Source organism: Psammomys obesus, unplaced genomic scaffold (assembly GCF_907164565.1).
Source record: "Psammomys obesus unplaced genomic scaffold, mPsaObe1.curated_primary_1811, whole genome shotgun sequence".
Taxonomy (NCBI): domain Eukaryota; kingdom Metazoa; phylum Chordata; class Mammalia; order Rodentia; family Muridae; genus Psammomys; species Psammomys obesus.
In genome coordinates this window covers 2,641,352-2,658,147 of record NW_026596046.1, presented here as the reverse complement: position 1 = coordinate 2,658,147, position 16,796 = coordinate 2,641,352, and the positions used below count along the sequence as shown (strand labels likewise).

General features: G+C 52.5%; 1 protein-coding gene across 1 annotated transcript in view; it reads left to right on the top strand.

Moving 5' to 3' along the window:
- The first annotated feature begins 4,772 nt into the window (after positions 1–4,772).
- The window catches only part of Klf13 (KLF transcription factor 13), a 51,115-nt gene continuing 39,091 nt past the window's right edge, over positions 4,773–16,796 (top strand). The window contains exon 1 of the mRNA XM_055623225.1: positions 4,773–5,744. Within this exon, the coding sequence (XP_055479200.1) occupies positions 5,144–5,744 (601 nt within the window). The 5' untranslated portion in view covers positions 4,773–5,143. The remainder of the gene's footprint in view (positions 5,745–16,796) is intronic.

Sequence of the window (16,796 nt, the reverse complement as noted above, 5' to 3'; positions counted from 1 at the left end):
AGGATACTGCCACTCCAAGCTCTTGAGCAAGCATGAGGGCAGCTCTTGGCTGGGACTTCCTCTCCCCTCTATCCTATGTCCAGTACCCTGCTTCCTGGATCACCCTTCACTTTCACATATGCCCTTTTTCTTTTCTTTCTTTCTTTCTTTTTTTTCTTTTTCTTTTTTTTTTTTTTTGAGACAGGGTTTCTCTGTGTAGCAGCCCTGGCTGTCCTGGATTCCCTTTGTAGAGCTTTGAAGTCACAGAGATCTGCCTGCCTCTGTCTCCGGAGTGCTGAGATTAAAGGTGTGAGATACCACGCTAGGCTTCAGATGCCCCTTTTCTTGTCCTCTTCCTTTTGGTAACTCATGACCCCAGGTAGCTCCTATCATGAGAAAGGATCCATTTCCCCATAAAGGGAAGGACACTTTTTGAAACCTCTTGTATCTAAAATTGTAGTGAGGCTGTGTAATGAAGTTTCTGTCAGTTACAGACAACATACATCACCGTGATCCCTAAAAGGAATCCCCTAGACTCCTATCACCTCCAGTGTGCTAAATATGGTAATGATCACAGACCAATGAGTTACTTATATGCGTGCTGGCACAGACAAACCTACTGTGCTGCCAGTCATTTAATAGCACAGCGCAGACAAGCCCGATGCCTGTTATTCTTATCATTTAGTATACAGGCCCACTTGAAGATAGTAAAATAGTGTGTTAGCTGTTGCTATAGCATAAAACCTGGGAGTTTAAAACAGAAAATAGTTATTTTGGCTCACAGTTTTGTGGATTTCAGTCCCAGAGCAGTGGCAACAGTGAAGCAAGGATGAAAGTTGAAGAAGGTCCAGGGTTTCTATCTCTTCAAGGACATACCCCAATGACATGGCATATTAGGCCCTATCCTATAGATCTCTAGCTTCATCGTATCCCAACAGTACACAGAGTGACACAGTTTTGGGGTACAGTTATCCAAAAGATGGTGAAGAAGTGTTAATTCATGTTTTCTGTGTATCTTCACGGTAAAAACATACCGCACAGCTTGGGGTTAACCAGCACACAACACTCAGGCTTGCATGAGCACACTATGCAATGCTCACAGCAATGTAACTGCCTAAGGAGACATTTCCCAGAATGTATCCCTGCTGGTACATGCCTATGCGTGGCTCCCTGGCTGGGTGAAGGCTACGGTAGTTTTCCTTTAGCATTCCCAAATCTGTTTCTCTGACCCTAGCAACCACCCCAGCTGGGAGAAGTCCATTGTTCTGACTCCAGTTCGTAAGTGAACTGTGACTAACATCAGACCACTTTCCCTGATAGTCAGAAATTCAAGAGCAATAAGATACAGCATGGGCATCTTCTCTCACACCCTCCCTCTCCATGGCCCTCCCAACACATGGTCTCTGATTGTCAAGACTTTCCTTGGACTAATTCATCAGTTAATTTTCTCTAGCTACCATGTCAGGGTTCCTATTAATGGACTAAAGCACTTTCTGGTTGATTCTTTAATTATCATTAATCTTCTTCTCTTTTCTATTTTATGCTGTTGTGTATTCTTTCTGGTTAAAGTTTTCTCCAGTCTTGTCACTGAACACTCTGTCATTTATATGCTTGCTACTTTCTTCTAAAGCTCCTAGAGCTCCTGGATATTTCTTCACACATATTTTCCCTTTCTAGACTGTGGTATCATTTTAAATTTCCCTCTCAATATTATTGGTAGTTTTGTTGATGTTTACCTCTCTCTACATGGCTTGTTTCCTACAACTTACTTTAAAACAAACACATTTTAAAAACCTACCGTGGCTTTGTTATCTCCTGATGCAGGCTTTCTTGATGTGTCAGGTCAGCTCAGCTACCTCAGCCCTTGCCTGGGAAGGGCTGAGATGGATTAGAAAAAGTTCTGTGTCAAGTGGAACCTTTTACTGTGGCCTTCTCTGTATTGTGCAAACTGGACACCCGAGCAGCTAAGAATGTCAAAATGTGCAGATCCTTCTTCCACTTGGCCTAGCTTGCTCAGCCCAAAAGCCTCTCCTAGTCTCCAGGCTCCCTGAGCCATGAAATCCCTGAAAGGGTCTCTTACTCACCAGGCAGGTGAGTACTTGCCCCTGATCCCAGGGTCCTGCCACTGCCTCTGTCACTCTCTTTCAGGACAGGTCTTTATCTCCTTTACAAACATACAGTCTCTGCTGGGGAAGACGAAGGAGCAACTGTGAGACTGCACAGGGCTGACATCCTATCTGAGCATCTCTGAGAACAGACTGTGCAACCATTGTTATCTCTTTTTTTCCTTTTCTTTCTTTCTTCAGTTTTTTTGAGACAGGGTTTCTCTGTGTAGCCTTAGCTGTCCTAGACTAGATTTGTAGACCAGGCTTGCCTCGAACTCATAGAGATCCACCTGCCTCTGCCTCCCAAGCGCTAGGATCAAAGGCGTGCGTCACCACGGCCTGGCTAACCATTGTTATTTCAAGTCCCTTTCCCTTCCATGTCCAGAAGTTCCCAGTGCCATGATTTGTGAACCTTGGGGGAGAACTTTCCTATATCAGGCTTTCATTTCCTTGGGTTTATAGGCACTCTTTAGCTTTCCAGGCTGTTGCTGCTTCCTCTCCTGCCCCTGTCCTTGTGCATTTCTGTCTTAGAGTTGAGGTTGTTTCAGACTCCAAGTTAAAGTAGACATGACTACCACCCTCAGCCAAAAGCCTCACCCATCATTAATCTCTTCATGGCTCACTTGGCTCCTACTTGGTCCATCTGGGGCTTGTGACAAGGCCAGGCTTGAGACCCCCAAATATTAAGTACCTGATGAGTGAACTCTTTCCATATGATTCACGGTGAGGACTCCTGAATATAAAATGCACCCGGGCACAGAGGAAACCCTTTGGGAGAACACCATCAGAAGGAAGGCTTGAATGGGCCATCTCAGGACAAGAATCCATTGACTCAGGCTGTCATAGACAGCTATAATGTAGGAGTCAGGTACCTAGAATAGTGATGTGCTAGTCACCTTGTCATAGTGCAGGCAGAGCCCACAAGGAGGATAGCTCCAAAAGACTGTAGAATCCGCATCCACCCAGCCTCACCCAGACCCCTAGCTGCAGAGGGCCAGGAAGGAATGCCATGGCCAGAAAGGTTGTATAGGGGCCAGCTCTTTCCCAATGAAATGACTGTCTGTGTGTGGCATGTGGTGGGAACAGAGGAACATTCTGAGTCACCACTTGGTCAGGACAGTCTCTTAAATGTCATCAACACAATCTGCCTGGAACAAAGATGACTATTTTCTGCCATGTCAAGACCCTCCTACAAAGCCTGATCCAGCTTCTCCAGGAGATGGCAGCCCAAAGGTGAGGAAACTCAGGGGTGCTCAACTAAGATTCACAACTGAAAGTTCCAAATTGCTCAGTTTCTCCTGATTATCAGAAGCCTGTCTTTTCTATTCTACACTCCCATTTAATTTGGTTCTGAAGTCAGAACCAAGGCTCTTAATTTTGCCAGTGACTGCCCCTGCTTTACTCCACTAGGATGGACCATCTGGTGCTCTCCCTGACTTGTTGGTGGCTGACGTGTTTCAAGGCATCACCCACAATGAAAAGCAGAGGCTGCTGCCCCCCTATTTCCACAGGTCAGAGGTCAGCTGCGGCCAGAGTCCTGGTTGTGTTAAGATTGTTTCAAAGGCAGTAAGAAGCTATGGTTTCTCTGACGATAGCCTAGTGTTTTCGGAGAGAAAGAATATGAACGCGTGTGTCTAGCAAGGTGGCCTGGTTGGAAGGCCCGGCGGGGCTCAGCGGAGCATTTCCTTCAGAGGCCCAGACAGTGAATGGGTGGGACGCCCTGGGCGGGGTCCTCGCAGCTGGTGGTGTTTGAAGCCTCCACGACCGCGGTGGGAGAGGGGCGGCCTGGAGAAGTTGGCAGCAGGCCTGGGGCAGGAAGGGGGAGGAAGAGGCCCCGCGTTCCCTGAACAGCCGCGACGGCAGACCCAGCACGTAGCTCACACTCTCAGCACTGGCAGTGGTGGGCCCTGCACCAGCCAGGTTAGCATAGGCTCAAGGACAGTGCGGCCGCGCGGGGGCGGGGCGGCACCGACGGTGACTTGGCTTTCGCTAGGGCTGCGCCGAGGACCGGAGCTCCACAGAGGCAGTGTGGAGACTGCAATGCAAGCCCGGCTATCCGAGAACTCCTTGGCGATGGGGTGAGGCGCGGCAGTGTCCCGCCCGTAGGCGAGGTCGGCCGTTTAGGTCCCGCCTGGACGGATACGCTACCTCGCCCGCACTCCCAGCGGGCGGAGCGACCACAGGGTGCCCTCCCCAGCGTTGCCATCCTCACGCCAACCCACAGCTGCCGGTGCACAAAAGCTCTGGCTTGGAAAGGCCCAGCGGGGTTCCCGCTGCGGGAGGCACGCTCCCTAGCCCTGCGCCGCTACACCGTGGCCCGCCACCCTCGGACGTCATGCGTCAGCGTGCCCCGCGCCCGGCTCCGATTTCCGCCCCTCCTCCTGCAGGCCAAGGGGCACGCCCATTGGCGCGCGCAGGTCCCGCGGCCACTAGGGCCCTCTAGATGCCCCGATTGGCTGGATAAAGTACTCAAGAGCCAATGGCGTTCGCGCCTGCCGTTGGCCACGCCCCTCCCAAGGCGTGGGCGCGCGACCGCGCCGTCCCTCCGGTGCGCGCTCCAGGCTCCCCGCCCCCTTCGTGCGCGCTGCTCCCTGCGGCCGCTGCCGCCTGTAACCTGCGCCGCCAGGATGTGGCTGGGGGCTGACGTCGGGTCCAGATGTGGCCCCGGCCCCGCCCACCCCCGGGGCCGGTCCGCCCACACCGAGCCGCGGCGCGCACGGAGGCTGTCCCGCCTGCCACAATGCACGGTGGAACTGCGACCGCCACTAGCAGGGGTCGTGCCTAACGTCGCCGCTCAATATCCTTAAGATAGGCCGGCTCTGACGCCGCACGCGGACCCTCCTCGTTGGAGCCCCCCATGCGCTCACCCTTCAGTGCCCGGCCAGGGGGACGCGGAGCCGCGCGGGTGACGGCAGAAGCGGCTGCGCGCCCAGCCTAGCCCAGCCCAGCCGGAGAAGAGGGCGCGCCGCGCCCCCGCCCCCCGCCGCTCTCCCGAGGCCGTGGGTGCGGATGCGCCGCTGACGACTCCGGCGAGAGCACCGCGCGTCCTAGCCCGCAGCATGGCAGCCGCCGCCTATGTGGACCACTTTGCCGCCGAGTGCCTCGTGTCCATGTCCAGCCGCGCGGTCGTGCACGAGCCGCGGGAAGGGCCTGAGCCCCGGCCCGAGGGCGCGGCCGCCGCCGCCGCCGCCGCTGCCGCCGCCCCCACACTGCCCCGCGTTGACGAGCGCCGCGACGGCAAGGACAGCGCCTCGCTCTTCGTGGTGGCGCGGATCCTAGCGGACCTCAACCAGCAGGCGCCGGCGCCCGCCCCCGTGGAACGCAGAGAGGGGGCTGCCGCGCGCAAGGCGAGGACCCCCTGCCGCCTGCCGCCCGCGCCCCCTGCTCCGCCGCCCGGTCCAGCGGAGCCCGCCTCCCCGGGACAAGCAGGCGCGCCGGCCGCGCCCCCCAGCCCGGCGTGGAGCGAGCCCGAGGCGGTACTGGAGCCAGAACCGGGCCCCGCGGGGAGCGGCGAGCCCGGCCTCAGACAAAGGGGTCGGCGGGGCCGGAATCGCGCGGACCTCGAGTCCCCGCAGAGGAAGCACAAGTGCCACTACGCGGGCTGTGAGAAAGTTTACGGGAAATCTTCGCACCTCAAGGCGCACCTGAGAACTCACACAGGTCAGTGGGGCGTCCCGGACGCCGCGAACGCGCGGACTAGGGACTGCTCGGGGCCGGCCACGCCCCCAGAGCTCCCGGCCCAGAGCGAGAGGGGCCGGGGCCGGGGCCGGGGCCGGGGGCGGGGAGCCGCGAGCGGAGGGCGACCGCGGCCGCGCCCCTGCCCTGGCGCTCCGGCCTCGCGTGACGCTGGCCGGGACGCTCGGAGCCGGCGCCCTCTCGGCGACCGCGCCCCCATCGGGCACGCCCCCTCCCGGCTCTTGGGGCGGGGCCGCGGGGGTAGATGTCGTCATCGGGGCTGCGGGCGGCGCGGGCAGGTGCTCTGGAGGTGGCTGGGGGGCGGCCGGCGCTTCCCAATTGGGGCGGTGGTGCTCCCGGAGCTGGAGCCTGGCCATCCTCCTCCCCGGTCCTCCGGGCGCGCTCCGGCGGGGGAGGGGCCGCCGGGGCGGGCGAAGTTCACGCGGGGACAGGGCTCGCTACAGCCACTCGGCACATTCTTCGCTCTCCTCTTCCTGTAATTTTTCCAGCGCTCTAAGGTTTAATTTGTCGCAGCCCGACCCAGCGGCGGCGCTGGCGGACGCGGGGGGCGGTTCCAGGCCTTGCTCCCCACCCGCGGCTCTTTGTGGGAGCCCCAGCCCATCCGGCCGGCGGGGGCGCGCCCGGCCGCAGCGGGCTGCGCTGCCGGGCGGCACTTTCTCTAGAAAGGCGTGCTTCGTTCGCTGCCTCTTCTGGTCCAACTCTCACCTACTCCTGGGCAGGGTGAGGGCAGGTGGCAGCTGTGTACCAGGAACCTGAAACCCGGGGTGGCTCAGGGTCACTCGCTTCTGTAGTTCCCGGGCACCGCTTCGCAGCGCTCGGCCGGACTCTTGGTAGTTGATTCGAGTGTGGAAGTCCTCCCCCCTTTATTTTTCGTTTTAACAGGAGGGTGCACACGTTGAGTTTTTATTTCCTTCGGACTCAGGGAAACTTCTGTAACAGTTAACTCTTTTTACAGCTTTGAGGCAAGTTCACAACAAAAACACTTAATTCCGTTACTTTGTTACCAAGGTCTGTTCTTTTTTTTGTTGCTAAAACAGTTAAAAGTGTCTCACCAAAAAGCACAAGACACTGAAGCCGCGGAGACTAGAGCTCAAGGCCTTTCTTTCTGCTGGTATAGTCATAATGGGGCGTGCCCGAGCTCCGCCGACGTCTAGGCCAGGGGGTCTCAGGAGAACTTTTCCCACAGAGGCCAGGGGTCCCAGCTCTTCACTGTGGCCGCTCGAACCACGTGGCAGGTGATTCGTGAGCGGAGCTGGGTCATCTCCAGGCGTTTGGAGTCAAAATTAGTGGTGTGTGAGCCCAGGAGGTGGGTGGGGTTCCCAGTTCTGCTAGGGAGAGCGGCTGCCGGGGTGGGTGTGGCCGTGGGGGAGGAACAGAGTTTGGTTCAGAACCTGATGGAACCAAGAGTGCTTGGTGGGGGCGGGGGTGTTCGGCGAGCAACTATCGGATTGAGAAATCTTGAGGCAGAATATTTCCCCGTGGTTTCCCACTTGAAACACCCGGTAGCCGAGCTTGTGAAATGCACAGGGCTTGCCTGAGGGGAGGGGCTGGACGTCGTGGGCGGGTTGGGACCAAGACGTTTTCCTTGTTGGCTCGCTCCGCCTCTCAGTCTCGGTTGGCGTTTAGAAAACGTTTGGGGGCGCTGGGGACCGCATCTTCCGTAGTGGAAAGGGAGCCGTTCTCATCGGAGCGCCAGGAAACTCAGAGGAGGTAGAAGAGGATAGAGCTGGCCTTCTTTTGAGTGCCGTATAGTGTGCTATGTGTTCTGTTTTAAGAGTAGGTGACACGGGTGCCGCTGTCCGTGCGTGATAGATGGAGGGAGTCTGCACCTCCGGGGTGGCTGTAAGATTCCAGGCCTTCTTGGGAGCGGGGTTTGGACATCTGTAGATGTCTAGGCTGCGTTTTATTTGGTACCCAGGTGAGTCTGATGACGAGAGTTGCACATCTCTCATGCCTGCCTCTGGGTGGAGTCTGGTTCAGCCTCTGATCTGGGAAGCCATTGCCAGACCTTGCAGGGCTTAAATAACTCAAATTCATAAGGGAAACGGAATTTGTTGGGCGAATCCAGCAAGGTGGCCGCAGGGAGTGAATTCACCCCTCAGGACATCCGCCTGGGCTCAGGGCTCTGGGGTGGCTGTGGTTTGGTTTTCAGTCACAACGGGACAGTGGCTGACTGAGAGGCCTTGCCACATCTACTCTACCGGAATACTCCCTTGAGAATAAGAGTTGTGTGGCAGGAATGATTTTTTTCACCACTTTAGCCAACAAGGTAGCCAGCAACACACTGTGGTTTGGTGGCAGGTGCTCCGACCACCTGCCACCAAACCATAGTGAAAAAGCCGGGGGTGGGGTGCTGTATGTTTAGTGCCTTTGGGAAGGGCAAGGGTTCCTAGCCAGGGCTTTCCTCTGGTATGAAGGCGCTCTGCCTAAACCGCTGTTTGCAAAGAGCTTGCTTAGCTGCAAGGTAATGACCCTTCCTTCCCTAGTAGTCCTGTGGACATTTCAGTAGTCAGTGTTATAGCAAATGCACAGAACAAAGAAATGCCACAGCACAAGCCACTTGTCTATTTAATTGGGACCTCTCAGCCCGAATTTGGGGAATTTGCTAACCTTACTTTTGGTGGAGCAAGTTGGTTGAGAGGCTGGGGCATTTGAGGTGGAAATGTGGTGACCCTCAGAAAGCTTACCCCATTGAACGCAGGCTGGCCTGCATCTGGAGAGCCCTGCCTGGCCAGTGGGCTTGCTGTGGAATGGTGGGTCACTCAGTCTTCACAGATGCCCGGAATAGATTCCTACTGTCTCCTTTTCCCATAAAGAGGTGTTTTCAAAAATGATTTTCTGCTGTTATCATTCTAGTATGTAGAACCAATATTTTTCTTTTTGTGCTGCCTGGGCTGGGCTGCTTGGTTGCTCTGGGTGCATACTGAGGAAGGTAAACGCAGCGTTGGGCATTGTTCTTCCCTAGCAGCCGGGAGTGAGGCTTGTGGTCACTCCTGCTTGGGACGGGGGGGGGGGGGGGGGGGGAAAGGGCCACTGTGGGCGGTTCCGGGGGTGTGTCTGGGGGGGGGGGGGGGGGGGGGGGGGGGGGGGGGTGGTTAGCTGAAAACGTGTCCTTCCCCACTAAGCAGGGATTTGATTCTGCATGAGACTCTTAGACAATGTGTCTTCGGCCTCCTCTCCCCAGTGTGCACGCCGAAGTCAGACCCAAGATGCTGCTGGCCCCTCTTCTCACTAGTAGGTAGGCACTCTCTGACACAGTTGTCAGGAGGGCAGCCTATCGGCTTGGGCAGGACTTCTTCCACCCAGGGCAGAGGCAAGCTCCTTGACTGGTAGCCGTTTGTCCAGAAACACGCCTACACCAATGGCTCCCAGCTCTGTCTCAGTCCCCACAGTGTGAGTGGTCTCTTTTGAACCTTTACAAGTAGCACAGAGAGCTGTCTCCCAGCTACCCATTGCTCCTTGCACTGTGCACCTCTCTCCCAGCCTCCTCTGGGTTCACATGTGTGCGTACCTACCTGTACGGCCACACTGGCATTTAAGAAGTGCACGAGTAGGATCCTCTGCAGGGCTTGTTCCATGCGTTTCCTTAAAGGAGACTGTACTATATTTTGTGGTGTGAGTGTTCTGTGGTATGGTCAATTATATGCCCAGGCCATGACTTTTGTGACCTCCTGTCATCCACTGAAAGCACAGCTGGGCAGCAGGTTCTGAGGTCTCTAGCTGGTAGGTGACTGTTTGATGCAGAGGAGCTGGTGATTCTGTAGAGACCTGGTGGTGACCGAACTCAAGTGGTCTACAAACTGATTATAGAGCATGGGTGGAGGGGGAGACCTGCTGGGTCACCACTGTCTCCCAAGAGTTTTTAGTTCTTCTTTTGCTTGCGTAGGAGAGAGCTTTAGAATCCAGAACCATGTTGGACTGTTCCATTCAGGCTCATTTCCACAAGCTCCATGCCTGCTCTCCTGGCTTCCTTAGCTCTGGCTTTTTCAGGCCCTTGGAAGTACTCACTCAGTGTTCAGTCCCTGTGTCAGTTAGCTGTGCCTCTCTGCACAGAGGCCACTTGCCTGACTGGGGCCTGGGGTGTGCTGACAGGCAAGAGTAAGTCACAGGCTAGGGCTCACTTCAGAAGAGTCCTTGGACCTGGGGTGCACAGTGCTAGGGAGTCCTCCAGAGAGGGACCTTGCTGTGCAGGCATCAGAATGAACTCGTGACAGCCTTTCTACCCCCAGGTTCTTCCCGATTGCTCCTGCTGCTACATAACCTTTATCTTGACATAACCTTTATCCTGTCGTTATTTGCTTCTTAGATGAAGCAAAAGGAAGGGAACAAGGTAAATTATTTCCCAGAGCTGTTAAAGGCGAGGGAGGAAACAGGCAGTAAGTTACTTGCAAACATGCTTGTGTATGTGTGTACATTTAAATACATACCCCAAGAAAGCAAGGAACAAGTGCTTGGATGTGCGTGGAGGGGCACGTCATCTCTGCTTTCAACAGTCCCGGAGGCTGCATTAGAGACCCTGTGCAAACCACTATTCCTCACAGAGATTCTCAGATACCAGTGCATCGAAGTGTATCCAGTTTGTACTTTAGGAAGGCAGTTGAAATGGTTCTTGAAAACTTCTAGAGTAGTGCTTTTCAACCTTCGTAATGCTACAACCCTTTAATTTCATCAGTTCCTCATGTTGTGGTGACCCCCAACCATAAAAATTACTTCATTGCTACTTGATAACTGCATTTTTGTGACTGTTACGAATAGCAGTGTAAATATCTGTTATGCAAAAATCTGATATGTGACCTGTAGAGGTCACGACCCCTCAGATTGAGAACCATTCATTGATCTAGCACGATAGGGTCAGTTCTCAGCCACACGTCTGACACTCCCATGCTACATCCTGGATGTTAGGCATCTTTGTACTTCTTCAGAAGGACCCTAGGGTATAGGGATTGTTTGTGTTTGTGGTACTGGGGATCAAAGCTGGGTAGGCATGCCACGCAAGCATTCTGTCACTGAGCTGCATAACAGGACTTTTTACTTTTTGCCAAGGCAAGATCTTCCCAAGTAGCCAAGGGTGGCAGTATCTTTTGGCCAACCTCATTTCAGGAGTGCGCAACTCCATTGAAATGAAATAACTTATTTCAAACGAGGTTCATGTGAGTTAACAAATGCCCACACCACAGGTGAGGGCACATCTAGGGTTTGCACTGGGCTACATGCTTCTGAGTTTGGGCATTCCTACCCACCATGTGCTCCTTTGCCCCTCTTTTTGGACCAGCTTCTGTGTGACACAGCTAAGCAAGGCACTCGTGCCCTCCCCCACATTTGAATGCTCCCAGTGCTTAGGGGTAGGGCAGCGAGCTTCGAGTGGTCTTCACAGACTGAGCCGTTGATACTGTGCCATACTCTGCTCTCTTAATCCATCTTCTCTAGGCTTTTTAAACATTATCAGTGATGTCTGTATTTAGTTTCTCTAAAGAGTACCAAAGTTTCCACACAGGATCTATCTAGGCAACACGCTTTGTCCTTGGCTGCCTCAAATCTAGAACAGTGTATCTTCTGGCCATTTGAGAAGTTGATGTTTAAGAGAATTTTTTTTTTTTTTTTTTAGATTTTTCTGAGTGTATGAGTGTTTTGCTTGAATGTTTGTTGTGTACCATGTGCGTCCCTGGTACCCAAGGAAGTCAGAAGAGGGCATCAGATCCTCTGGAACTGGAGTTACTGACTGTGAGGCATCATGTATGTTCAGGGGACTGAAGCCAGGTCTTCTGCAAGAGGAACAAGTGCTTTTAAAACAACTGAACCATCTCTTCAACTTGAGACAGTTGACATTTTAGAAATGGAGCTCAGTCGGGTGCACGCCTTTAATCCCAGCAGAGGAGGCGGAGGCCTTTGTGAGTTTGAGGCTAGCCTGGTTTACAGAGTCCAAGACAGCTAAGGCTACACAGCAGAGAAAGCTTGTCTCAGGAAACCAAAAGAGAAGGGGGGGGGAGTGGAGGAAGGAGGGAGGGAGCCCCCAGTTAAGGGAGCCTACTTGTCTTGAGAAGATCTCACTGACTGATTTTATTCTTCACACATAGAGCTTTAAGAAATTTGATCAGCAGGGCAGTGGCGTCATATGCCTTTAATCCTAGCATTTAGGAGGCAGAGGCAGGTGGGTCTCTGAGTTCAAGGTCAGCATGGTCTTACAAATCAGAGTTCCAAGACAGCCAGGGCTACACAGAGAAACCCTGTCTCAAAAAACAAAACAAAAAAGGTTGACCAACATGTCCCTGGTAATGTTGGGCATCTCTGTCAGGGAGAAGATGTCAGCTAGCTGGATCGCATGGGTAAGATGGTGCTTGTTGAGTCCCCACTATACAGGGACGTATTTTTCTAAATAATAACAGCCCCATGGGCTGGTGCCCTGAGCCTGGCCACATGCCTTGTGCTTATGCCCTTGCATACCCCGCTTGGCTTATCATCTTTTAACGTCCTTGATGGAGCAAGTGTATGATGTTTGGAGTCTCTGTTTTTGATGCCTTTTAAAGTCAAAAGAGTATCCTGAGGGAACTTTAGACACCGCCCCTCCCCAAGCAAATGCACCAGAGCGTTGCTCACAGTGAAAGTGCCGCTAGGTGCATTTATGGCCATTCTTGGCCAGACCTCCTGTACCCTCACCTGTCTTGCTCTTGTGTCTGGGTGGTTGCTGTCACCAGCACCTATAAGGTCCCGGTGAGACTCTTACCTGCTTTCAGATAAGAGCCCCCCCATGTGCCAACTGAGTCTGTGGGCTTTCTTTTGCTTGTATTTGTTTTTCAGCCCTAGATGGGATTTTTCTCAAGAAGTCAGCTTCCCTTTAAAGTAGAAATAAGCATCCCTCTGCCTTGGAAGTTTAGGAGTTGGCTATGCTCTATGAGCAAGATTGGGGCAATAATGCAGCTGCCATCCAGTCTCTAGGCACAGAGTGTAGAAGGCTGCAGCCATTGTTTTAGGCCAGTGTAATGGGGACTTGAACCTCAACTTTTGATTCTCCTTGGCAGGAATGGATTGGATATAAGGTACTTGTTGGAAGCTGGAATGATGATCACTGAAGCAAAAGCTCTGCCTTTATTCCTTGAGTGTTTGTCTATATACATGTAAACACACATACATGTACACGTGTTGTGAAATTTGAATGATGAATGACACCCCCCCCCCCCATACTCTCTGGCATTTGAATAACTGGTCCCTAGTTAATACCAGTTTGGGAGACTTACTTTTACAGATGTGTGGCCTTGCTAGGGAAGTATGTCACTGGGGGTGGGCCTTGAGAGTTTAAAGACTGGCACCATTTTGAGTTTGCTTTCTTGGCTTCCTGCTTATGGTTTGAGGTGTGAGCCCTTAGCACTCAACTTCCAGCTCCAGCCACCATGTCTGCTATCTTCAGTATCTACCATTTTGGAGCCTAATCCTCTGGAAATGGCAATCCAAAGTAAACTCATTCTTCTAAAAGTTGCCTTGGTTGTGGTGTTGAATTAGAACAGAAACCCCAAGACACATGTAAATGTAGCGTCTGAGCCAGGCATTTAGAGCTGGAGCTGGAGTATGGTGGCTATATGGACATTCTGCTTTCTACTTCTGAGTTATATTTTAGGGTCCACCCACAGCCCTCAACTATAGATGAGCTTTTTATGAGTGTTGCACTTGGAGGAGGCACAGGGTTCCCTCATTTGGAAGTAGTAGGACTGTGGTAAAGAGGTGTTCATCTACCCAATCAGTCCCCATTTGTTTTTGTTTTTGTTTTTTTGAGATGGGGTCTTGCTGTTTAGCCTGGGCTTGCCCTGAACTCAAGCTCCTCCTGAGTACTGGTGTCTGTGCCCAGTTGTCTCTAACTTGTAGTGGCTGGCTGTTGTGTCTTCTATCGTTGCAGTGTCACTCCTGATGAAGGGCTGGCTATGAGCACTCTGTGTATGTGTGTGTGTATGTTATACATGCTCATTTGGTAGAATTGGAGCATGGTACCATGGGCCAGACAAGCCTCTCCTTTGCAGCATTGTTCTAAACAAACCAAACCAAGAACATACTTCCAGAGAATTTTTTTCCTGGGGTTGGGGTTGGGGTTGGGCATCTGTTTATTGTTCTCATTTTTTGAACTTCATCACACAAAAACACTTGCTAACCAGGAACTTGGCCACACTCCGTGGCCATTGGCCAGTCTGTCCCAAGGTGACCTGCTCAGAAAAGCTCTGAGGCTTGAAACCCTAGATTAAATGTCCTTGTACTGCTGCCATAGGGGTGTGGGGGGCAGGGCAGGCTTATCTTCTTGGAGCCAGACCCAGGGTGCATCATGGAAGAGCTTTGTAAGATATGGGACTCAGGAAGGCTTGGTGTGGCTCAGTGTGTAGCATGGCTTGAGTGAGGCTCTATTTGATCTCCAAGTAAAAAAGGCACTGGCCAAAGAGTCAATGGCTCAGTGCCTTCCTTGGGTTCCTGTTTTGAGGAAGCTTCTAAAGGTATAGTTTTGGCACTGGTTGGTCTCCTATGGAAGAAAGTTTGGCAGCAGCCAGAGACTTCACACAGGTTGCTCATCTAAGTTGCTAGCACATACCAAGTTGGAGCCCAAGACAGGGCTGCCTTTTTGCTCTTTGGAGAGCCAGCAGTTAACCTTTGTGGGTATGTGGTCCTTATCCCTTCTAGCTCTCTTCCTACAGTGAGGAGAACCTTTGAACATAGCAGCAATCCCCAGGTTTATGGAATTGAGGGGCCCTTGGGGTTTCATATGTGGGATCCAAGGACAGATGAGCCCTTCTTCATGGGCACTAGGATCCTTGGTAGGGGAGGGTCCAGCCTTTACAAGGAACAAGTCTTCTGGGAAGTTCTTGAGGTATGCAGGTGGTTTTACGGACACCTAAGAGTCATTTTTCAGCCATACCAGTGTGTGTGTCGGGCCTGTGATGAAAGCAGGAGTGTCCTACAACTGTGAAGTCCTTCTCCATGAATTCCTTCTCTTAGCCCTACTTGTTCATAACTAAAAAAAGAGAGTAGGACTGGGAAAATGTCTCACTTGGTAAGTGCCTGCCACGTAGCAGAAGGTCCTGAATTCAGATCCCCAGAACTTGTGTGAAAAGCTGTGGAGGCAGCATGGTCCTGTAACCCCAGCACTTCCCGGCTAGGGGCCTGGAGGTGGGAGTGGAGATGGGAGGATCCCTGATGTTCATTGGCTGGCCAGCCTAGCTGAATCAGTGCGCTCCAGGTTCAAGGAGAGACTCTGTCTCAAAAAATGAAAGTGGAAAGTATCAACCAAAGTCCACCTCGGATCTCCATAGATACCAGTGTATGTGCACTTACACTCCATACATGCACATGCACATACAAACACACACGGGATTGAGGAAGAGAAAGAACAAAGGGAGCTTGGCTTGGGAAATAGGAAAGAGGGTTGTGCAAAGAAGCACTGGGAGAGAGGAGATGGAGACTTGTGCCCATTGACAAAACTCTGGGTGCTGTTGGAGGGGCCTGGAGGTGTATGCTCAGAAGGTTGACTTGGGTTCTAGGAAAAGTTAGGCCCCTCTCCAGGCTATTGGCTGGAGAACTACTGAAAGCACTTGTTTCACTCAGGCCTGCAACCTGCATGGAGGTAGGTACCAGGGGTGAACCTGGGCTTCTTCCAACCACAAGCCCCAGACATGTTGTTTGAACAAGGATAGTGAGTGTGAGTTAATTACATGTGGCCAATCATATGTAAAGTTGGTTGTAGTCTTAAGAGCCCTTAGCAAGCTCTGCATTGTCTTGGTCCATGCTTTTCTAGCCTGTATCCCTTTTCTTGCACTCAGCACCCTACTTCACAGCCTTTTTTGCTTAGTGGTGATGTTTCTCCCATGGTCCTCTCCCACCAGGTGTGCTGAGTGACCTGTGAGAGGGAGATGGCCTTTAGGTCCCTCGGATCATAGAGGTAGCCTTCTCAGGAAGGTTTTCTCTGAGGTGCTGTTTTTGACTCCCAGTCCAAGCAGGGTTGCAGTGGGACAGAAGTGTGCCCATGGCAGCACGTGGGACACACAGGGACTTTGAGCCATCATCTTTTCCGGAGCTCCCCCGTTTGCTACTTGGCCTGATACATGCTGAGTCTTCTGCATGAGCCCTGAGTTTTACAGAATGCTCATATGTCAAGGCTGTGACTGACAGGCTTTGTGGAGGGGTGTGGCTCTCTCAAAGATAACAGTCAGAGTGTTCCCTGTGCTGGCATGGTTCTGCCATATTAGCGGTCAGAATGCTGGTTTTCCTGAACTCCCAGGCCTGCAAGACTAGGTTCCAATGTGGCCTGTCCCAGTGATAGGCATTTTGCTTTGAATAATTGTATCACTCTAAGCTCACATTCTAGCTTTTGAAAAGCTTCAGCCTTTATTTCCCTTTCCCCAGTCTTCTACATGGCCTCATAATGTAGTGTCCTATTACTAGAGATTCAACCCCAGGGTTTGTGTATGCTAGGCAAGTGCTTTTGCCACTGAGACCTACCTATTTTCCTCCCTCAGTGATCTCATTAAGTTGCCTAGGCTGTGCCTGACATGGTTCTCCTGCCTCAGCCTCTCAAAGAGCTACAATTCTAGGTCTTGAGCCAGAATTATGATCCAGTGTTTTGAACTCATTTGTCTAGTTACCAGAGGAGCTCAGCTTGGATGAAAGCGTTTATGTGGGTGTGTATGTGCACATACACATGTGTACATACGTGCCTTTGTGTGTACGTGTGCACATGTGTGCGCCATTCAACAAGCACACAGGATAGTCGCTCCCTTGGATGGAAGCCAGCCGTAAGATGTCTAGCAGGTTGTAGCCATCTTATTTCGCTGTAGCAGGAATGTTTGTTACTGTGCTACCACAAACCCTTCAGCAAGCCTGATGCTCTAAAAGAGCAGGGCAGAGGGAGTAACGTGCCTGATGTTGGCTGTGCAGACAGGGCTGGCCTCAGGGTGTAGAGAGGAAGCTGTAGTTGAACAGGAGGGAGTTTGCTCTCCATTCCTTCAGGCCTCCTCACAGACTAGGTGCCTGGATAGGATCTAGTGTGGG